Consider the following 23,175-nt stretch of genomic DNA (forward strand, 5'->3'; position numbering starts at 1 on the left):
TATTGTTAATAGCACCACATGGGGTGAATGCTGCTGTACTGAAAGTTAAGATACTATGAGCCTGTTATCAGTTTGCCACCCATTTCCTGTTGCAATATTACTAGCTTATCATTTTTAATGTAATATAGGCAATTTATTCCTCAGGGGCATCAGACGCTTTATTTTTCGATGAAACCATGAAATATAAAGGTGTTTGCTAGCAGCAACCTCTTCATTAGTTACAGATTTATTTAATGTGGAATTATTTAATGACTTTTTACTTCAGAGATTGTACATATTTACTGATAATGGACTGTAGAATTGTGCATATTTACTGATAATGGTGGACTGTAGAAGTTTGAGTAGACTTTTATGATGGAAATGTTCTGAATTGGGAAGTTATTGGTGCATGTGTTTTGTTTCATTGTTTACTGGAAAATGTTCAAAGCAGTAGGAAGGTGCATCAAAGAGCACATGTATGTTTCATATGCAAGGGGCCATGATTTGAAAACAGCCCAGAATTAATCTTTATCTGCCACTGGCAAAATGTATTTTCTGTGAATGTGGGTTTCAATGCTGTTTCAAGGGTAGAGAAGTTTTAAAAATTGTCCTTATTTTTGGGCCTTTGTCCCACTTCTATGTATGGCTTTGTCCAGATTTCTTGCTCTGAGATTGAGAGGCATGACAAATTGTCAGGGCCATCAAAGCCAGCCAGAGACATTTCAAATTGTGACATATTTGTTGCACCCCACTCCCCCATGTAGTGACTCTGGATGTATCGAAGCAAGGCAATGAGAAGTTATGCAGTGCAAATGTGCAGAGTATTGCCCCCATCCAAGGTAGACACAAGTACTAGAGTGGCTTTTCATCTGTCCTTGATTTTTGCAGAATGGTCTGGTTTCTGTCATATTTTATGTACTGTTGATTTATGTTTATTACTCAAAGTGCCTGTTGCTCTGTGTTTAAGTAGCAATGCTTTAATGACCATCAGGTAAGCTTGGCTGAGATCGTAAGATGCAAGTAAGCTTTAATAAGCATACTGTTAAAGAATTGCCAACATTGAAAGCCTTTCTGTTGTTGCCATGTAGAGAATATATAACTAGATAATGTATAAGCCTTGGGTATTGAAATACATATGACAGCGTTTGTAATAAATGACAGGATTACATTATTTTAAGAAGCTCATTACACTTGGAGACTTCAGTCATCTCTGCAGGCTTTACTCATAAACTAAACAGAATGCCAATCGTGTGGTCCATAACCTGTACAGTAATCCTTTTAAGCAATGCATCTTGAGCTTATTTCTTGTTTGTTTTTCATTTTTTACTTTGATCATGTTTTCCCCATGAAAAAAGTAGATAGTTGTCAGGCAGCAGGTCTTTTTTTGGGTAAGAAACATTGTTACAAGTAGGGGCATCAGAGATTTCTACTTTCAGCATGTTACTTGGTACTTCAATAAAGCTGAATATAAATTATTAGAACTGCAGTGCAAGAAGTGGTTTGAGTTGAGTGCTGCTTGTTTTTCTTATACTTGATTTTGACTGACATTCCATTAATGTATTTAAAAAGTAATTTATTTTTTCATGCCTCACAACATTTTTGTTACCATCTAGATATTATGTAAGCTGTCATGCAGCCAATGCATTGAAATATTTTTATTCTTCTACATTTCATTTCGTCTTGATTGGACTCTCAATGACGGTTTGGCACCCGGGGCAGTGTATTTGGTTAGTTTTTGTGGTTTTGAGCATAGCTCCTCCAGTTTCTAGTTGGCCACACCCCTTCCCATTGACCCCACCCATTCAGCTGTCTCCTGCAGCCCCCCCTTTGATATGAAGTCACCAGCCGCCACTGGCTTCAAGGAAAATAAGTTTACTGCTGTTCATGCCAAGTCTGTTTACAATGTGCAACAGATTTGTTTAGCTAGTTAGCAAATAGCATCACTATTGTGGTGCAGCCTTTTAAAGCTGTGCTAGTAGCACAACAGGTAGAATTGCTTGCATTTTAATGCAGAAGGCTTTGGGTTCTACTCTAGCAGCATATTGATGGATTGTTGATACGGTTTTGCATTTTTAGAGGGTGGGTACTGAAGTCCTGAATAGGTTCTCTTTTGGATAAAATGCCTAGTAACTATGAACCCGTTTTCAGTTTGCCACACAATATTACCAACTTACCATTTTTTTAAGTAGGTAAGGGCAGCAGGCACTGAATTTGTAGATAAAACACTGAAAAAGTTGTTTGCCAACAGCAACCTTTTCATTAGTTACAGATCTCCTAGGTGGAATTATTCAGATTACTTCTGCAGAGGGTGTATATTGACTGATATTGGATTGTAATGACAGAAGTTTTGAGTGACCCTTTATGGTTGAATGTTCTCAATTGGGCGGTTTTGTCATTGTTGGTTCATATGTTTTTTCACTGCATACTGGAAAAATATGCAGAACTATACATTTAAAACATGTACTACCAAGTGTTGCTGTATTATGCCAAGGGATATAATTTAATTGCCATGTATTAAAATTTATACAGTTAGGAAGGTAAATCAAATTTTTGCATACTCCTAAAAATGTTCGCAAGGGACCTATGCTTTGAAAACAGCCCAAAGCAAAACTTATCACTGGCCAGATGAATTTTCTTTGAATGTGGGTTTCAATGCTGTTTCAGTGAATGTGAGTTTCAAAGGCAGAGAAGTTGTAATGTTAAATCAGTTTTCATTGAGACTATATTGTTCAGTTTACCTTTAGCAAATGTCCATCAGTGTTTGTGCTATAAAATTTGAAATCAACTCCAAATCTGTAATCATTGTAGAAGTAAAGCAGAACAGAATGCACAGAGAATTTTGAACATAATGGGACACTGAAATGGCCGAGTGGTGGTGGTGGGGAGTTTAGGGGTTGATCCAAATGTAATGTGTGTACGTACCGCCACCAATAGGGGTCCATCAAAACTTTTTCCTTTATAAAAGGGGTCCTTCCAGCTTGCAACATTTTGGAACCACTAGATTAGAAATAAGGAAGAGACCAATTTGTCATTATCTCTAGCTTTATAACAGTAACTAGATGGGTTAGAAGGGCAGTTATTAGTACTATGGGAAGGACAGAAGTCATGATGAGTTGGGGATAGGAGTTATTCATGCAGGAGATAATCCAGCAATTGTTTTTGGACACATTAAGTATTTTGGCGAGGGAGACAAACTGCTATAGGTCTAAAATTGTCTGAATTCCCTCCTTTGTGAGGGGGGATAATGCATGACTTTTTCCAGACAGGCAATGTGGGATTCCTGGACTGACCTCTTTATATGGATAAAAAGACAGGATAGGCAAGGCTACTGGATGTTACTTTTTAGGTACTCATTTGAGAGGTCATCAGCTGAATAGCATGGTTTCAGTTTAAGAATAGTTACAGGATGTGGGCAAAAGTTTGAAGGTGAAGTGGATGTGGTGATATTTGGCTGTTGGGCAGGGTTGGGATCAAAGGGATCCTTGGTTAGTGATAGTTGAACTGCACTGCAGTTCCAAGTGGCAAGTTAACAGGAGAGAGGTTTGGGTTGAATTTTTGCCAGGATGGAAGATTTCTTTAATAGATGCCCAAAATTTTAGGGTTTAGTATTTTGAGGATTATATAGTACATTGTCATTTGCTTTTTAGTACAATTGTGAAGCATTCTGATATTAAGATAGAGGAGTTTTATAGTTTTGATATTCTATGCTTTCTCTCCTGCATTAGCATTTTATTTTTTTTTTAGCTATTTCAGTCTCGTCCTAGGAGGCTCTAGGATATTTAGAAAACCAAATTCAATTACAGCAACATCTGAGGATTTTTCAGGAAAATACAGTTCATAGATGCTTGTGTAGTAATGACAATTTCTGGGTTAAATGTTTCATAAATATGCTGTTTAACTAGATATGCAAAATATCTAATCAAATAGACTAGATCAGAGAGTTTGCCATTGTACCTGTGGTAGCTAGGGTCTGATACTAGGAGCCAGTCCAATAAAGAATATGGTGTCTTGCTATGTGTCAGGCTATTAGTTCTATTAAACTATAGAACATGCTAGATGCAGGAGTTAAGTTTGTCCAACCAGTTGACATTTAAATCAGCTAGTTGTATTTTTTTCTTCTAGAAATGTACAAGGCTAACTGCCCTTGTAGGCCATTTTAAGCCTAGGCAATTACCCCATGTGAGAATTGCCATGGACCTTGTGTCCAAGGTAAACAATAACTATGACAACAACCTCCCACCCACATGGAAATGTTCTGGATATCTAGTGAAGGATATCTTTCAGTATACCTGTAGAGAGAGATATAGGACAGAAATAGACATTTATTTTGAGGAAATAAAGAAGCTGATTATCTGAATTTTGGCATTGGTTTGCTGTAAGGGGATGTTGGGTACTAGGAAATACTAAAAGTACCGCCTTTCTTCTTTATATGGTCATTGAAAATATAGTCAGCAGGAATATTTTGAGTTGTTAAAGCCAAATTTTGCAGTTATAGTGAGAACATCTGGCTTATGATGGGTAATCTGGGCATGCAATTCAGTTTTATTTCTTTTATGTCAAAGATTTATAGTAAAAATTAGACCAGCAGGGTTGGGGATAGTCTGTTTTGGGGTTACAGAACTCCGAATTCTCTACTTTCATTGTGACAGGTAGGACTCAGATTAGGTTACATTATCTCCTCCCACAAGAGATACTGGGAATTATGCATACTGTTTTTGGAGAGGATTCTTGCACTTAATTTTGTTCTGGTTTAAACTGAAAGGCAGTTCACATGTTTATAGGCATTTACTAGGCTAACTACCACAAGGGCCTTAAGCCTAGCCATGCATCCCACATCTGACGAGGTCTGATACCCTTGATTAATACTGACCCTCCCCTTTATTCTGTATCTAGGCGGATTTGGATACGTTTGGTGCAATGTGTGGACAGTGTCAAGAGGAAGTATGGATAGGTGGTGACAGTTGGAGAAATAAAGTCATGGTAGAAGGAAAAGGACAGGAGAGTAGGAAAAGACTAGGACAATGACGAGCAGTAAAATGTAGTACAGGAAGCTGCATCTACAGCCAGCAGGTGCAGAGAAACAATGAAGGGAACGTTACAGGACAGTGAGACTGGTGAATGTGGATTCTAAATGCTGGAAGAACACAGTTAGAGATGTATGTAAGTGTTATCAGGGCCAGACGATGGCCTGAGCTGATTTAAGAGACTGCTCTAGAATGCCTGGTCTGACTGGAGGGAGAGGACACTGTTCTAGGATGCCTGTACTGGGGAAATCATTTAAGGCACTATACTAGGATATCTGGACTGAAGAGAATTTAGGTCATTGTTCTGCCATGGTCAGAATCTCACTTCATTCAGCTAGATGCTTACAAAAGGCATCCACCTTCTTGGTGTCTGCTGGATGAGAATATTGGATTTAATGTTGCCTATACCCATTAAGTCTATGGGAGACAGCCTACACTCAAATCTGAGGTAGAAGGAACTGGGGGAGGCAATGACCCTCCACAATGGACCAAGAAAAGGCTTAAGACTTCTAAAGGAGGGATTGAGGGGAGGCTGTGGGGCATCATCCTTCTCAGAGAGGCTGGCTTTCAGTTCAACAGGAACCCACTCCAGCTTCAGGTATTGTCTGTAGCACCAAGTTATCAAAAAGTTGGAACATCTTTAACTGCCTTCTCAGTTAGGGGCACACCATTGCGAAACTTCCAAGAACACTGCATGGGTCACTGCAGTTTAAATGATGCATCATTTCAAGTCACCACTAGTTAATTTCTGGGGCTATAGTAACTTCTGGATAAGCTTTACATATACCTTGTGTATTGTGAGCTTGATAAAGATGCCTCTTCAGAAAAATTTGCTCCATTATGCTTTTCTGTCGGCTTCATAACAGCTATGCACACAGCAGAGTTTAGGTAAGGAAAGCCCACACAGCAAGGGATTTGCAGCATTTGTAAAGTTCCTCCCACAAAGGGCAAAGAATCTTTGGGAAATTTTGGTGCAAGAGTGAAACCAGACCAAATACTGAATCCTCATAGTTTCAGGATCAGAAAGGTTAGAAAGTTTAAACACTCGATACAAAGTGCAAAGATTTTTCAGAAGCATTCCAATTTGGGAGAGCTATACTAAAGAGCATCCATGTAATGCCAGAGAAACCCACTTAATGTCAGAGCAAAAACTGGGAAGCTCTAACCTACTTTAACTTGGATTAAGTGGCACTGGAAAAGGCAGTTTACTATTCTTGATCATACATTTAAAAACTGTAATCTCTAAAGTATCATGCAGCTATAGTCTTATCACCCCCCACTACTCCCATCCAAACTGCAAGGAGGAGCTGTATTACCCACTCCCAACTAAGATACCAGCAAACCGCTGCCACTTCATACTTGTTCATGAATGCAGAAGCTTTGTACCAAAGTTTTAGCAAGACCCCCTCCAGAACAGGAGGGAACTCTAGAAGCCCACTCATATACAAACTTTACCCCTGGATATGGAAATTTAGGGGGCAACATCCACATGCTATCAGATGGCAACCCTGCTTGTCAATTGCCAAAAGTGGATGCACACCAACCCCTTGTGGATACAGACCACTAGAGATCCAATCCCAGAATTCACACGCAAAAATGCACACTTCCACAGAGGCAGTGTGTAGGGGCTCAGCAGACAGTGAAACCCCCCTTACCAAGGGTTTCCATGCACTTGCATTGCTTCAAATCGTTACCCATGTTTTGCCCAAATGCCACACTTTTTACAACTGCTAATCTGTGTCTGAAAAAGGCAATACAACAAGTAGCAATTGTATGAGAAAAGGCACAAGTCACAGAACTTAGATTTTATTAAGTATTCATAACATGGATTCCAAACTGTTTGGGATGTAACAAGTCCATAAGTTTCCTCAGAATTAGAAGACGCTTCACTCCTTGCTGTACATGTAAGCCATCAAGTCGACAACACGCTGACTGTAACCAAATTCATTGTCGTACCTGAAAAATTGAAAACAATCTTTAGAAAGCATTTCCTCATCCCATTTAGACCAGCATTACACTTGGTAAATTGAAAACAATCTTTAGAAAGCATTTCCTCATTTAGACCAGCATTACACTTGGTAAATTGTTCAAGAGCAAGCCAATTCTGGCTAGGTCATGTAGGTTAGCCATTTTAGCCAGCAAATCTAATTGAGGAGGAGAATTTCTCAGCATCCCTCTAAAAGGGCTTGGGGAGCACCAAGTAACAGTCCTCTCCACAGTGCCCAAAAGCATGTACCATTCATCCTGGACTTATTGCCATTTTCTAAGCAAGCCGAGGCCATACCCAACATGGTAATCCCACACCTACAAGGTTTAACTGTAGGCCACCCACCACTACAGCACCCAGGGGTGGAGAACGCACCCAAGAGCCCCATAGGCAAAATAGTTCATTTCTGTATTTTGAGATGGCCAATTCTTGTAAATACTTCTGCTGAGCTGGGACAAAGTTGCAACCGCCTGCCAAATGTAACCCCCCCCATTCCAAAATACTTTGGCAATTAAGTCCCAGACACTCGTTCAAAACTTTATCCAGTGTAATTTTCTTAAGTAAAACTGCAACTTTCAGACTCTTGGCTCTAATATACTTACCATGACACTAGCTTGACAAAGTGCTCATTGAGAGCAATTCCAGCTTCAGCATCAAACACTGAAGAATGATCATCCCCATTAAAGTCTGTTGAGACAACCTGTGGAGAGAAGAATGTTTAAAGATGTCCCTCTACTGCAAACAATCACCACTAGTCCTAAAGCCAATCATGAACTGGATTTATCTACAACTCACTCATTAAGGGCCTATTTGGGACCTTAAGCTCTGCAATACACAGTTAGAGGGTTGAGAGATCTCCCCCCAAAAAAACAAGGAATGAAAAAGTACATTAAAAGGCAGTTTACCTGTTCATCTGTATATCCCAGAATCCCCTTCATAACTCCTTCAGCAGCTTCCTTCATCACTTGTTTAATTTGGTCATAGGAGGCCTAAAAAACATACAAAAGACATCTCAGCATGCATGTACATACATCTGTCCCAAGCATCATTCTCCCAGTTCTACTTACAGGTTTCTCCAAGCGACACGTCAAGTCCACAACTGAGACATTGGGTGTGGGAACACGGAACGCCATACCAGTCAGCTTCCTGTGAATGTAGAAGATTAGAGTCAGTATTCATAAGGAGCCCTCCACAGAAGGGCCAGTATTCATACGCCACTCCTCCCCCACCATGTGGGGTGGATGGCCATCCCCAAACCAAGCCCATGCTAGAGGAGCAGATAAGATTTGTACACCTGTATTAGGAGTTCACCTACAGTGAAAATACTTTCTTCCCCCTTTTACAATCTCTTCTGCCTAGCAGTACACAGACCTGGAGCCAATCCCATACACAAGCTACTTTATCTGCAAATCTTGCCCCTCCCATGCTTCACTACTTTCACACAAACTATGCAAACTCTCCTCAGTCTGTATACTAACCCATTCAGTTCTGGTATGACTTTGCCGACTGCCTTGGCTGCTCCAGTGGATGCTGGAATGATATTCTGAGCAGCCCCTCTACCATCACGCCACATTTTCCCAGAAGGACCATCCACAGTTTTTTGAGTGGCTGTATAGGAATGGACAGTTGTCTGGAAAATAAATAGTTTAGCATTCCTGCATACATTAACCCAGCACACCTGAAGCTAGTTTCTGCTTATAACAATTCTAGTCCAAATAATTCCCACAGTCCTTAATGGAGAGAGAATGCCAAAGCAATACAAGAGACCAAAGCAGGAAGAGACTTAAATATATGATTTTACAAAAAAAAAAAAAAAACACACAAATGCAATTAGCAGTCCATACAGGAGTCAGTAATATTCCAGCCCCAGGTTCTACTTACCTTGTGATACAAGTAAATATTGCATTCCATCATCTTAGTGCAGGCAGACAGTTTAAAAACTCCCCAAACAGCTACCCTTAAAACCATCACCACAACACCTTTCACAATAAAGTTCTTCCTCACCATCAGTCCTTAAACTCCCCAAACAGCTACCCTTAAAACCATCACCACAACACCTTTCACAATAAAGTTCTTCCTCACCATCAGTCCTTCCACAATACCAAAGTGGTCATGGATAACTTTTGCTAGGGGAGCCAGGCAGTTTGTAGTGCAGGAGGCATTACTGTGGAAAAACAAGTTAGCATAAATGGTAGTGTGCCATAGCGTTAGTGCAAACCTCATTTAAAAAAAAAAAAATGAAATGCAGTGATCCCATCACCCCAATGACTATAGTAGTCAGTCTACTGAAAGCTGCAGAGGCCTTACCTGACTACTGTCAGACTGTTGTCATATTTTTCATGGTTCACGCCAACAACAAACATTGGGGCATCAGCTGACGGAGCAGTTATGACAACCCTTTTTGCACCTCCTTTGAGGTGAGCCTAGAAAGAGTACATTTGTTAAAGAAAACCATTTCAGACATCAAAAAGTGGCAACCCCCAGCCCATTGTTCCCACCATACCCACATTAATAACTTTACATTGCATATAAGTGCACAATTTTCCCTCAAATTTCCTAGTCACAAGCAACCCTTTGTATGAGATGGTGTCCCTGCAGTCCCTGGTCCACAGGTACAAAATCAACACTACTTAAAAGCCTTAATCATAAGACTACTTACAGAAGCCTTCTCTGTTGTAGTAAAGACCCCTGTGGACTCCACAACATACTCCACACCAGCATCACCCCATTTGATGTTACTAGGGTCACGCCTAAGGACACAAACAAACATAGTAAAGTAAACAGCTTTCCATCAGTTTGATATTATGAATACGTTTACCAACCAAACACTAGAAAAAGAAGGGGTACTCACTCCTGGAAGACAGTAATAGGCTTTCCATCAATCACAAGTTTACCATCTTCTCCTGAAACCGTCCCCTTATAACATCCATGGGTAGAATCGTACTTAAACATATAGGCCTGCAAGACATGTACAGTATTAGATATTAAACAACCCTACCAAAACAGATCTAGTGTAATAAACTGCACTCACCATGTACTTTGGCTCAATGAAAGGGTCATTAATGGCAACAATGTTCACCTGTCCACTCTGTTTAGCAGCACGGGTTACCAGACGACCAATGCGGCCAAATCTAGAACAATGTTTAAAGGTTTTAGTGAGCCCTCCTCAGTCCCTAAAGATGACGTGAAACTTTCCAAATTTACATTTTGGCTTTAAGCAATTTGAGTTCTTGTGCTTTACTAGCTTAGAGAAACAAATGAAATAACCAGCATTAACTAATGAAATAACCAGCATTAACTAATGAAATAACCAGCATTAACTAATGAAATAACCAGCATTAACTAATGAAATAACCAGCATTAACTATGGATTTATTTCTTATGTTATGGGAAACTAGTCCCAATTATTCTCCCCAGACAACAAAAACCCAGCCATCATCTTTACATACACAAGATACATCAATTAACAGCTTTTGTTCCACTACATTCCTTTATAAAGGAATCCAACCACTTAGGTTCATAGGTGTCTACTAGGCTAATGGCCCTGGAGCCTTTATAGGATTAACCTGGCATCGTGTCACCTGGCCTTAGTTCCCAGTGCCTCTGGGAAGTAGAGCCACTGGAGTGATCCCCAGGGTGAATTGGCCCCAGGGTGAATTTTCTATTTCCCATCCACCCAAGATTTCTCTTGGAGGGCCTGTGAGGCCCTTTGCTTGACAAGTATGGGAAGTCTATTCCATAGTATGGGCAGTCTCTGGGTTATGAACCTGTCCCTCCAGCTTGTTCTGTTGATTGTGATAAGGAGGTTGAGGTCTCTGGAGCACGTACGCAGAGAGATTGGGATTTCTTTAGATGTAGCATTTCTAACAGAGCTGGGTCAGACATGGCTTTTTAAGTCAAGCAGAGATCACCTCTTAAGTAGGCAATATGAGACAGAACAGTTGAGAGTATTTCCATATAGGACAAGTGTTTTAAGGCCCAAGATCCTCAGAGGTATTTTTGCAGCCTCTCCAGTTGTTGTAGGTGTCTAGTGAGGTGCATACCAAACAGGGCATTGTACTCCTAATGAGGAAGAGTAGATGGAGACTAGGACCTCTTTCTTCCTGGGATGCAAAACCCTTGAGATGTGCCACATAACATAGGACTTTCTGACCACAGTGGCAATGTGGTGGTCAAGAGATTGCTGTCAACCTGTGGCCCCAGACCTCTTATGATGCCTTCTGTGTTCAGTGGACCACCATCAATGTCACAATTAATGGGAACCAGATTTTTCCCCAAAGGGGATGACTACACATTTGGCATGGACCTTAAAGCCATGGTTCTGACACCGGTCACTAGTTTCAGTAATATGTCATCAGTTGGAGTTAATTATGGCTCCCAACTTGCAATAATCTGCAAACGTTGTCAGCCAGAGTCCCTTCGTGGTGGCCTGAACTTCAGAGAAGTAGATACCAAACAGGAGAGGACCCAGGACTGAACCTTGTGGGACTACACTGTCGACTGGTATGGTCGACAGTCTGACTTGGGAGTCAGCAACTTTCCCCACTGGGTTCTACCTGTAAGCCAGTTTACAACCCACCTAGTGATATAGGGGTTGATGCCTAGCTTAGTGAGTTTCCAGGATTCCTGAGTGGGGAATGGTATCAAAGGCCTCATCCAGATGAAGGTAGGCTGTATGAACTACCTTGCCTTCATCCAAAGTTCTGGTGACTGACTCAAAGTCAACCAGGTTTATCAAGCATCATCTACCCTTCTCAAAACCAAACTGTGTGGGATGCAGAGTTTGGAAGTTACCTACATCTTTGTTTATTAGGTCCATGATAATGCATTCCAGAGCTTTGCATATCAGACTTGTCAGGCTAATGGGGCAATAGTTCCCAGGGTCTGTAGTTACTCCTCTGTGGAGAGGGAGGACTGCAGCAGTGCGCCATTTGATAGGGACAAAGCTTGAAAGTGAGGTTGACTCAACAGGCCACAGGTGAGGTGCCAGTTCACTCTAGTTCATGTAGAACACAGCCAGGGATATTGTCATGTCCCATAGAAGCTATATTCTTGGCCTTGGATGGTGCGGTTTTAACCTGTGCAGCAGTAATACTGGGTTGCCTGGCAATCTACTGGTATTGTGATTGGTCCTTTGGTGGGGGAGAGAGAGGGGTAAAGGTGGCACTGAATCCATCAGCCAGTATATTGGTGATGTCTGTTGGCTCAATCTAGGAGGTGCCATTGTGCAACAGCTCCGAGCAAGTCTGGGTACTGCCGTGGAGATTCTTTACATAACTATAGAAGGCCTTGAGGTTGTACTATCCACTGCAATTCTGTTTTCATAGCTAGATAGAGGATTTGAGGAGGGATCTCAACTTTTTGTTGAGGCTGATGAGAGTTTCAGTCTTGGACTTCACCTTATTTCTCATCAGTTTCCTCCTCCTGTTGTAGAGTGTTTATGGCAGGGGACCACAAGATTGGCTTTTTGAAGGAGAGAATCTTGCTTCTACTGGGTACAGCAAGATCCATGCATTTATGCACATTTGTACAGGCCATTAGTGTATAATTCAGTGGTCATGCAGCTATTCTCCAATTGTTAATAAGTTAACCACCTCTGTTTTTAGGAGCCCAAAGTTTGCTTTGGAGAAGTTTTTCATGGTTGTTAACTTAGTTGGGGGGGTTACAGAGCAGTCACCCAGTTTAATAATGACCAGGTCAAAGATGTTGCTTCCTCTAGTGGGGCAAGAATGAGCTGGTCCAGAACACGAACTGATGAATTCCAGGAAATGTTGGGTAAGTGTATTGGTACAGGGGAAGTGTTCCCAGTTAATGGAAGGGTAGTTGAAGTCACTCAGTAGGAGTGTTCGGTTGGACCCAAATATTCTCCATGGTGCTTAGAAACATGGAGTGTGAGTCTTGGGTCATAGTTGGGGACCTATAGCAGGCTACGACCTGTAGCTGCACCTGAAGTATCTCTGATGCATCATGTTGGGCTACCAGTCTGGAGGTGTGCGCTTCCTTTATGAATATGGGAACATCACCACCTTTGGCACCAGTCCAAGTTCTGGGGCTGGAAGATATGAGTTAGTCTGGTAGTGCAAGGCTGCTATCTGCTGGCTTGAACCAGGTCTATGTTACAGCACAAAGGTTGATGTTCTCCATTTTAAGGAGCACATTTTGAGATTCTGACATCACGTTGAGCAGCATGACCCTCAGATTGCATTTGTTTGTAGCCGCTACAGTGGTAATTTGGTCTTTGGAGCACCGCCTAAAAACAGCACTAAGACTTGGCCCATATCCAGAAGGCCAGGTGTGACAGATGCAGGCCATTTCTGGCCAAGCATCCAAGTCTGTCAATCATGTCATCCCCAGGCAGACAGATACTGGATCCCCTTAGAATGACACCAGAAAGTTAGCCAATTGTTGAAATAATCATTTTCTGCTTGTACTGTGGTATCATTCTGGGTGATGTTAGGAGGCTGCTCAGGGGAATGGTCATACCCACTTGGGCTACATAATCCGAGAGCTCCTCCATGTCTTAGTGTAGTCCAGGGAAGTACATCTCAGGTCATTCACACCCACATGTACAATGCCTCACTATCGAGTCACCTATGACTAGTGTGTTGGGCATGCTGTTTTGCCTCAGGGGCTTTGGTTGAGTGGCACACTGTTTAGGAGAGTTACAGGTCTCATATTTTAGTGCTGTGGTGGTAGAGTGCTTTTCCTTGAAGGTCTCTGCTGTTTGTGTAGATTTTTGAGAGCCTCCACGAAGGTGGCGTGTGGTTTGTGTTTTTATGCAAAGGCAGTGCTGGTGTGCGTTCCATGTGGTGCGGTGCAAGTTCATAGGTTTATACTAGGCTATCTGCCCTAAGGCATTTATTAGCCTAGCCCAAAGTTTTGTGGCTTACTCCACCCCTTATATGAAAAAATACTGTACCCATTAGTTTGTTGTGCCTCTGTCCAGCAGTGACACAGAGATGATTCCCAGGGTAAACCTACGATCTCCCATCCACACGTCAAGATTTCTCTTGAACAGAGCCAGCGAGGTGCTCTGCCTCACATGGACCGGGATTTTATTCCACAGCATAGGAGTCTGAGCGATAAATCTATCACTCCAGCACGTCCTATTTATATCCGTGCTAAGGTTTAAGTCGCTTGCTCTAGTGGTTTTGGTGGATTTGGATTTTGAGGTGGAGCATGTCCATTAATTCCGGGTTGGACATGGCCTTGTATGTCAGGCACATGTCACCTCTTGAGCAGACAGTATGTGACTGAATAGAGCTGGAGTTTCTTCAATCTGGCAGCATATGACAGATTTTGGAGTCCCTTTATCCTTTTGGTGAGGAACTTTTGGGGTCTCTCCAATTGCTGCAGATGTTGGGTGAGATACATCCCGAATGGGGCATTGTACTCGATCATTGGTCTGATAAGTGAAGAGTACAGGGAACAATGACCTCACTAGATCTGGATGTGAATCCCTTCATGATCAGGTGGGCAATGTAGAAGGTCTTTCTAACCACTTTAGCAACATGAGTGTCAAAAGAAAGGCCACTGTCAACCTGGGTCCCCAGGTCCCTGATCACTCACTGGATTCCCACCTATATGGTAGCTTGGGGTTACCTTGTTTTTCCCTAAGGGTATGACTATACATTTTTTGGCGTTCAGGCCATGGCTCTGGCACCAGCTATCTGTTTCTGTGAGTCCTTTCTGAAGGATATCCGTGTCCGATGCACTTTCCACTATGGCGCCCAGTTTGCAGTCGTCTGCAAGCTTTGTCAGCCAAAGTCCTCCCATGTTGGCCTGTACTTCTGAGAAGTAGATGCTGAATAGGGGGCCAAAGACCAAGCCCTGTGGGACACCACTTGTGACCGGCTTGGAGTCTGACATACCGCCAGCAACTCTAACCCTGTGGGTTCTGTCCTTAAGCCAGTTTGCAACCCATCTTGTGACATATGGGTTTACATTTAAGCTGGTAAGTTTTTCTACAATACCCGAGTGGGGTATTGTGTCGAAAGCCTTTGCAAGGTCAAGGTAGGCTGCATGGACTGCCTTTCCCTCATTAATGGCCTTGGTGACCGTTTCGAAGAAGTCGACCAAGTTCAAAAGGCATGATCTGCCCTTGACGAAGCCAAACTGGGTCGGGTCCAATGTCTGCAAGACCCTATATCTTTATGAGCTCCATTATGATCCTCTCCATAGCTTTGCAGACTAGACTTGTTAAGCTTATGGGGCGGTAATTACCTGGGTCCGTAGAGGCACCACCTTTGTGGAGTGGGACCACAGTTGCCGTACGCCACTCCTTGGGCACGTATCCTGTGGCAAGGCTGAGATTAAACAGCTGCCTTATGTGCGGGTTTAATTCCTCATTTAGCTCGTGTAGCACACAGCCGGGGAAGCCATCTGGTCCCATTGATGCTGTGCTTTTAGCTTTAGAGAGAGCAGCTTTCACCTGCGCATTTCAGATGTCTGGGAGGCTACACTCCGCTGGGATAGTTATCCCTCCTTTAGGGGGGGAGAGGGGGGTGAAGTTTGCACTGAACCTGTCTGCCAGTATGTTGGCAATGTCTGTGGGTTCAGTGATTTTTGAATCATTTTGGACTAATTCTGAGCATATCTGGGAGTTTCCACCCAGGTTCCTAACATAGCTGAAAAAGGCCTTATGATTGTCCTTTGAATCCATGGCAATTTCGCTCAAAATTGGCCTTAGTTGATTTTACGAGTGCTCGTATTTTTTTTTACTAATAATGATCAGGGGTGACTTCCCTTTTATGGATTTTGTTCCATCATGTAATAGCTTTCTCCTCTTATTGTAAAGTTTGTTAATGGCTGGGGTCCACCAGACTGGACGTTTGCCCTTTGTGGAAAGAGTCTTGGTTTTATTTGGGATTGCCTGATCCATGCAGTCCTGGAGGTGTTCATAGAAGGCATTTGTAAGGGCTTCTGCAGCTTGGGTTGTGGTTTCCACTGGCTCAGGGGCCTTGAAGGATACCACACCAGTCTTGAGTAGTGTGAAGTTTGCTTTAGAGAAGTTCTTCACTGTGGTCTTTTTTGTTTGGGGTGGGGGTGGAATGTGGATTTCCAGTGAGATTAGTTTATGATCAGATCTCACCAATGAGGGATATACTTCCTGTGTGGAGCATTTTGTCCCCATGTTTGTGATAATGAGATCTAGTATATTTTCTCCTCTTGTGGGAACAGTGACTAGCTGTTCCATGGCATTTGAATTTATGAACTCCAGGAACCGTTGGGCTAGAAAGTTAGGGCTTGAGTAATGTTCCCAGTCTATATTCGGGTAGTTGAAGTCACCCAATATGATGGTGTTTGGAGATACATTTATTCCCTCCAGTGTCTTCAGGAAGGCTGTGTGGGATTCCTGAGTTTGAGGGTGGCCTGTAGCATACTACAATTTGTAGAGCAGTTTTGCCTATGGTTAGTTGCACCTGGATGGTTTCCGAAGCTTTGTGCGTTGCCACCAACCTGGAGGTGCGGGTATCCTTTATGAATATGGATACACCCCCTCCTTTTGTGGTGTGGTCCAGGTTTTGGGGCCAGAATGCATGATATGAGGTAAAACCTAATAGTGCCGGGGTGCTCTCAGGAGCCTTGAACCAGGTTTCAGTTACAGCACAGACAATGTTCTCCATACTGATAAGGGCCTCGAGTGCATGCATTTTGAGATTTAGACTTCTGGCATTGAGCAGCATTACCCTCAGTTTCTTCCCATTTTTGTTTTCTAGGGTGGTAGGTTTAGAATTTGAGCCTTGCCTAAAAAAGGCACTATGGGGGTGGCAAGAGCCTTAGCCAATATCCGGAATCCCAGGGGTGACAGGTGCAAGCCGTCCCTTGCGAAGCAGCGTGGCTTGTCAAGCATGTCATCCCAGGCAGACAGACACTGGATCCCCTTTGAATGACAGACATTAAGCAAATTGTTAAAGCTGATCATCTTGTCTATATTGTGGCATCATTCTTGGTGAAGGAAGGATACTGCTCAGGGTCAGGGTCATACCTGCCTGGGCTACATAAGAGAGCTCCTCTATGTCTCTTTTCATGTAGTCCAGGGAGGTACATCTCCGGTCGTTCACACCAGCATGGACAATGACTGTCATGCTTGTACTTGCCGTGGAGTGACCTGAGTGCTTGTGTTGTGGCGGATTCTAGCACCCGATAGGCAGCTTACTTACTGTGACCCTCTCCTTGTTCAGCCTGGTGAGTGGGACGTCAGTGTGTCTGACTATGGAGTCACCTATGACAAGTATGTTTGGTCTTGTATTTGGCCTCAAGGGCTGTGACTGCTTTGCACACTGATTTTGTGGTTTGTGTGTTGCTTATGCGTCTTGAGGTAGCAGTTGTTTGGGTGTCTGCTTTGGAGGCCTCTGCTGTTTAGGTAAATTTTTACTCAGAGCCTCTGAGTATGTCTTTGTGTGTTTATGTGTTTGATTCAGTGGTGTGGTAGCATTATGTGAGGCTGGTTTTGTGGTGTGTGTAGTTGCCTTCTCCTCCTGTCTGGTCTTGCCAGTCCTGAGTTGAGAGCTCAGCCTCCAGTTTGGCTAAATAGCTGCATCTCTCGCAAGTATTTGTGTTATGTGGGAGGAGGAGAGGGTTGTCTGTGTACAAGAGGCAGTTATAACATTGCCTCAAGATTCCCAGATTCACCAGCTGGACCGGAGAGGAGATTGACAACTGACCTTTGGACATGCTAGAATAATATTGGGAATTCCTTAATTGAAAACAAGTGCCAGTGGGGAGTGAGGGTGTAGTGCTTTTAATTTTTAGTGCTGACTTATATAATTGCTTTAGTGAGCAAGTGCCAGGTAACTTGAGTGCAATGTGTTACAAGTAACTAAATGCAAAAACGACAAACAGTAACTTTCTTTCAAGTGAAACAAGGAAATAAGTACAGTAAGCAATGCAGATATCACTAGTGATCCACAGAAGTGCTGAAAAGCCGCGTATTAGGTGGAATTAGCGTTCCAGGGAAACAAGCTAACAACAAGCATATAAACAAAGCTAGATTCAGCAGGCCTGGATCTAGTCTATGCTACAGCAAACAAGGTGTACCAATTTCAGCAAGATACAGTTCAAATATTCAGGCACTATAAACCTTTAACCAGAAATTCCCAGCTCAGAAGGGCAGAGTCCAGCCTCTTCTCCCACAAGAGTGCAGACCACGAACCTTCTTAATGTAAAATAACTGGCCTGAAGCCCAAGTGCTTAAACCAGAACTAATACACTTGGACACTGGGCTCTCAATCAGCAATTCCCAACTTACAAGGAAGAAAGCTACCTGTCCTGCCACCACAGTGCTTGCCACAAACCTTCCTAATGTAAAACAACTGGTCTGAAGCCAGTGCTTAATCCAAAAGACTTAGAATGATAAGTTACAACCAAGCAGTAATAAATACAATTGAATACTTTAGAGAATGTCTAGATTAGTGCTCAAGTTGAACAAAGCTAGATCCAGCAGGCCCGAATCCAGTCTATGCCACAGCAAACAAGGCGCACCAACTTCAGTAAGAAGCAGTTCAGATATGCATGCACTATAAGCCTTTAACCAGAAATTCCCAGCTCAGAAGGGCAGAGTCCAGCCTCCCCTCCCACAAGAGTGCAGACCACGAACCCTCTTAATGTAAAATAACTGGCCTGAAAGCCTAAGTGCTTAAACCAGAATTAATACACTTTTAGAACAGACACCGAGTCCTCAGTCAGCAGTTCCCAACCTATAAGGATTTAAGCTACCTGTTCTGCCACAACAGTGCAGACCACACCCTCTCAGTGCAAAACAACTGGTCCGAAGCCCAAGTGTTTAAACCAAAAGGCTTAGAATGAGTTACACCAAGCAGTAATAAATACAACTGAGTATTTTTAAGATGATGCAAAAGTAAAATGAAGTAGGTAGAAACACAAGTACAGTAAAAGCAGATGAATTTTTTTTTTTTTTTCTGAAAAAGTGCTGAGATCAAAGAAACAGATTTGAGTGCTGAAACTAGAAAACTGGCTAGTTATAAGAAAACAAGCTAGAAGGCTTCCCTCAAACACAGAAGGGCTTGGGGCCTCAGAAGCCTACAAATAGTCTATACCACAACAGGAAAGGCAGGAAATAAGCTTAATTTTTTTTTTTGTCTGTTTCCCAGATGCTCTCTTTGTACACAGTAGGAGTGCCTGAAATCAGAATATGATCTCACTGCACTCAGTTGAGTGAGCAAATGAGATGGGCCCAGAGGCAGGCTGAGGGGCGGGCAGTTTCAAGGCCACTAAGATTAACACCAAAACAAACAGGGAGGGTGGGAGTAACTAAAGAGCAGAGTTAAAACTGCCAGTTCAGTTAAATATTCCTTCAACACAGTTTAAAATCAAATTAAATACTGTATTTTTTTTTTTTTTTAAAGTGCAGATTAAAGGTACTTAAATTCTCTTATACGTCCAGTTGAATATAACCAAGTTCTTAGCCGGCCAAAGCTGCAGTTTTTTAGCTTGACCTTCTCCTCTTGACCAGTTATTCCAGTCTTGGCTGCAGAGTGCATGGCTTCCAATTTATACAAGTGCATCTCAAGTCTCCAAGTGTTGGGAAGTAAAAGGAGGAGAGGGTTGTCAGTGTACAGGAGGCAGTTGCTACATTGCCTCAGGATGCCCAGGCTCACCAGTTTAACAGGAAAAAGTACCAGTAACTGACCTTTAGACATGCCTGGAGGGGTGGGCATTAAACTACTGGAGCTTACTCTAATTTTAGAGCAGGGCGAGACAGACCATGAAAATTTAGTTATATAAACACAAAGTTCCCCATTAGGAATTAAATACTACAAGCATTATAAATGCTACCAATTTAGGGACTCCCCCTCCCAATATAGTGCATACTTTATTCTCATGCACTTCATCACAGGAAGAGCTCTAAACACCCAAGATCACAAAGCAAGTTATGACAAGCCATGAAGCCAGGTTAACCAGGGAACTACTAACCAGTCTAGTGAGTGGGATATTTTAGTACCAAAGTTGCATAGACCTAAACCTACACATTTTGCTCAATGCAGTATTAAAACCTTCACCAAGTCAGGACCACCTTAATTCAGGTAAGGATGGATAGGACCACTATAGGATACTTTGCTTCTAAAATAAAAAGTAAAAAGATATACTTAATAGGCTACAGGCTCAAGCAACCCATCTTAAAATATTAGTACACGAAACAGATTCTTAATCTGCATTTCAAAAGCTAGAACATTCTTACAGAATACCTCACGTACAAATATATTTTTGGTAACTAAACAGCTAACGTTTTAAAAGATTAACACATACACTAAACACTAGTTCAAGCACTTCGAGGCACAAACAACTTTAAATATAACAAAAGATTAAAAAGCTTCCCAACAAGCTTACTCACCCATTAATTCCAACCTTCGCCATAATGCCAAAAAATGTAATTCCTTTACAGCCTAAAAAGAACCTTCTGGAACACAGTTGGCTACATACAACGGAGTAGCTTTTATGCCAAAAGTCTGTACCACACCTTCCCTCTGTCCCTCCCCCAGCCGCTATTCAATCAAGTCTGCATCCAGTGCTCAGTTAAAGGAACAGTCATTCAAGTATCTTCACTTCAGAAACAGTTTAGCAATTGCTAAATCACAATCCATGACTGTACTCTCCATTTTAGTAGGTCTGTACAGCAGCCATTACGATCTAAGATGACAGAACAACACAACAATCAGACAAGCACAGGTTCAGGTCCTATTTATTCTATTTTTAATGGTTCAAAATAAATAAAATGGGTTAATAATGTATCCCTCTTTATTATGTAGAACTTCAGAAGTTTTTAAATATTTAAGCCGTAGCCTGGAAGTTCACAAAACAATAGCTCCATCATTCAATGTGCAATATTTCAACAGCAGATCTTTCTGTATTTATTCATATTTTCATTTATTCATTTATTAACTGGAAACGTAGACTGGGCCAGCAGAACCTCTTCAGGCACAAGGACAGTCAGCAATAGTTTACACAGGGAAACTACAAAGTTACATAATTTGACTTGTTTTCTGGGTAAGTTAATATGCCCCTCACTTACCATTTAAAGTCACAAAGGCAAGGGTAAATGTAGCATATAAGGGCAATTTAGTTTTGGGGAGGAAACTAGGGTATCAGGATAAGTGTGCACAGGAGAAACATGGAAATGCCAAACTCCACACACACACACACACACACACACACACACACACACACACACACACACACTGAATGGCAGGCTTCAACCCCAAACCAGGTAGATACACCAGCACCGAACTCAGTAAACAAGGAAAAATGTATAAAAAGGTATATAAACTTCATATAATACAATAATGTGAGAGAAACATTCATCCATCTTCAAGGACTGCAAATACAGATTACCAAACCACAAAGTGGGATTTTCCTGAAACATCTTTGCTCGGCTCATGGACTAGATTACTTACCCAGTTATTAGACCAGTAATTAAAAAAATAACTCTGGTCCTGGATGGTCATAACTTCTCACTGTTACCAAAGAAGTGCCAAGACAGGGGTCAGAAAACACCACTGAAAGAGAAATGAGTTTCACTCAGAGAACAAGGTCCACCATTCTCCACTGGCACAAAGGTCTTCTCAAGGGTACATGATGTTGTTGCCATGGCTGCACCTGTTGCACACCTCTCATCATATGCTAGTACCATAAGTAAGTTACATACCTGAAAGAAGGATATGACCAGTGTCTGTCTCTAATTCCCTAACCAGCCTATGATCATAATAGGGACCCTCCTGTGTGTCAGTGCACTGACCACCCTCCATACCTGTCATCTTCATAGCATTTTTTTCTTTCAGTTACGTTCTTCCTTCATGCCTCCTAACCATCTGGCTGACTGCTTCAGAAACTGTTGTAATTGTCACACAGGCAGCCATCAGGGGTCTTTATGCTATATGCTCTAACTACCTGCAGTAAGTTCTGCAGGAGCATATATCCAATGGCACAGCTTGGGAGTGTCACTATCTTCCAAGGGTGATATTCTCCCTTGGGAAGCCCTGTCAATCCTTCTGAGCAGACAGCTCTCATAAAGTCTCAAATCTACACTTAACAGGACATGGCTGCCCCCCCCCCCCATATAGTCCATCCCTCAATCCACTACCAGTGAAAGATGAGAAAACCATATCTCTTTAGTACCATCTCATCTGCCTCCTTGAGTGCCCAGGATGCTAGCTCAATGCAAATTGTCCGGGTTGTATTCATGGCAACATCCCTCTATGCCACCGTAGTACTGGTATCTTCAGAGAGAGGAAGTAGGCCCAGAACTTCACTCTTCTTCTCCTCCAAGTGGTTCATCTGAAACACTCACATTTATGGTAATGTCTGACATCATACTCCGCAGGTGCAGTTATGGCCAGCTTACCAGTGTTCATGCTCAACATTAATCAAAAATAGCAATAGGGGAAATCAGTACAAGACAAGGAACTTATTAAATATCCTGCTTGTGGCTACAGCAGAGTCCGTGATAAGACAAAGACTTTGGAAAAGCAGCGAATGCCAGTCATGTACACAATCACACGCATAGTGTAGCAGAAAGATGTCATGTGAAGTCTATAATAGCCATTATACTGGTGTTCTCATCTCATTTTTCACAAAATTAAAGGGTGGAAATGGGAATAAAGGAAAATAAAACTATGGGTCTACTTCTAATTTTGAACTTTCAAAACATCAAACCACTTATGGTCGAGTCCATAAAATCGACGTTTTGAAAGTTCGAAATTTAAATAAAAATAAAATAAAAAAACTTTTTTTTTACATTTTTGCAGGGGGGCAAGCCAATCACATGCTAATTAAATATACCAAATCAGAGATCGCACTACAGCAAGGAAAACCGTAAATATACCGTTCTGCTCTGTATGGCACTCTCCATTTAAATGCTTCTAACTTTCAAAATGTCGATTTTATGGTCTTGACCATAATCAGTTTGACATTTTGAAAGTTCAAAATTTAGAAGTAAACCCATAAATGTACATAGATGAGTCTATATTACTACATCAAAGGAACTCTATGCTTAACACCTCTCCATCAACGAAAAATCATCGAAATTCACTTCCACTAATTGCAGAATTTTTCCCAGAGCAATGTAACAAATGCCGTGTACTACAACGGAACACACACCACACTAAATCAAATCCACCCAATTGGGTGACCTCACCCCTCTACACCCGCCAACTATATATACCAACT

The 23,175-nt window shown here is 42.0% G+C and overlaps 1 protein-coding gene across 2 annotated transcripts; it reads right to left on the minus strand.

Moving 5' to 3' along the window:
• Positions 1–6,793: 6,793 nt before the first annotated feature.
• LOC122808620 (glyceraldehyde-3-phosphate dehydrogenase) lies at positions 6,794–20,463 on the minus strand. Of its 2 annotated transcripts, XM_044079585.1 has the most exons (11): positions 20,345–20,462; positions 10,022–10,121; positions 9,842–9,948; positions 9,650–9,740; positions 9,298–9,413; positions 9,073–9,154; positions 8,469–8,620; positions 8,058–8,136; positions 7,896–7,979; positions 7,593–7,690; positions 6,794–6,959 (listed from the first exon to the last, which is right to left on the minus strand). In XM_044079585.1, the coding sequence occupies exons 1-11, from the start codon at positions 20,365–20,367 to the stop codon at positions 6,890–6,892; spliced, it is 1,002 nt and encodes a 333-aa protein (XP_043935520.1). In that variant the 5' UTR covers positions 20,368–20,462; the 3' UTR covers positions 6,794–6,889. The 2 variants fall into 2 exon arrangements, with proteins under 2 accessions (XP_043935520.1, XP_043935521.1); XM_044079586.1 differs by lacking the exon at positions 7,593–7,690 and having other exon boundaries at positions 20,345–20,463.
• Between the last annotated feature and the right edge of the window lie 2,712 nt (positions 20,464–23,175).

Source organism: Protopterus annectens, chromosome 8.part0, assembly GCF_019279795.1.
Source record: "Protopterus annectens isolate FY-2018-M chromosome 8.part0, PAN1.0, whole genome shotgun sequence".
In the NCBI taxonomy this organism is placed as follows: domain Eukaryota; kingdom Metazoa; phylum Chordata; order Ceratodontiformes; family Protopteridae; genus Protopterus; species Protopterus annectens.

Bases quoted from the DNA above. Each gene is read 5' to 3' on its own strand.
- LOC122808620 (XM_044079585.1), bottom strand. From the start codon at position 20,367: ATGGCGAAGGTTGGAATTAATGG. The intron at 7,980-8,057 runs GTAAGTAGAACT...TATGTTTTTTAG, and splicing joins CGTGTCGCTTGGAGAAACCT to GCCTCCTATGACCAAATTAA. The intron at 7,691-7,895 runs GTAAACTGCCTT...TTCTCTCCACAG, and splicing joins TGGGATATACAGATGAACAG to GTTGTCTCAACAGACTTTAA.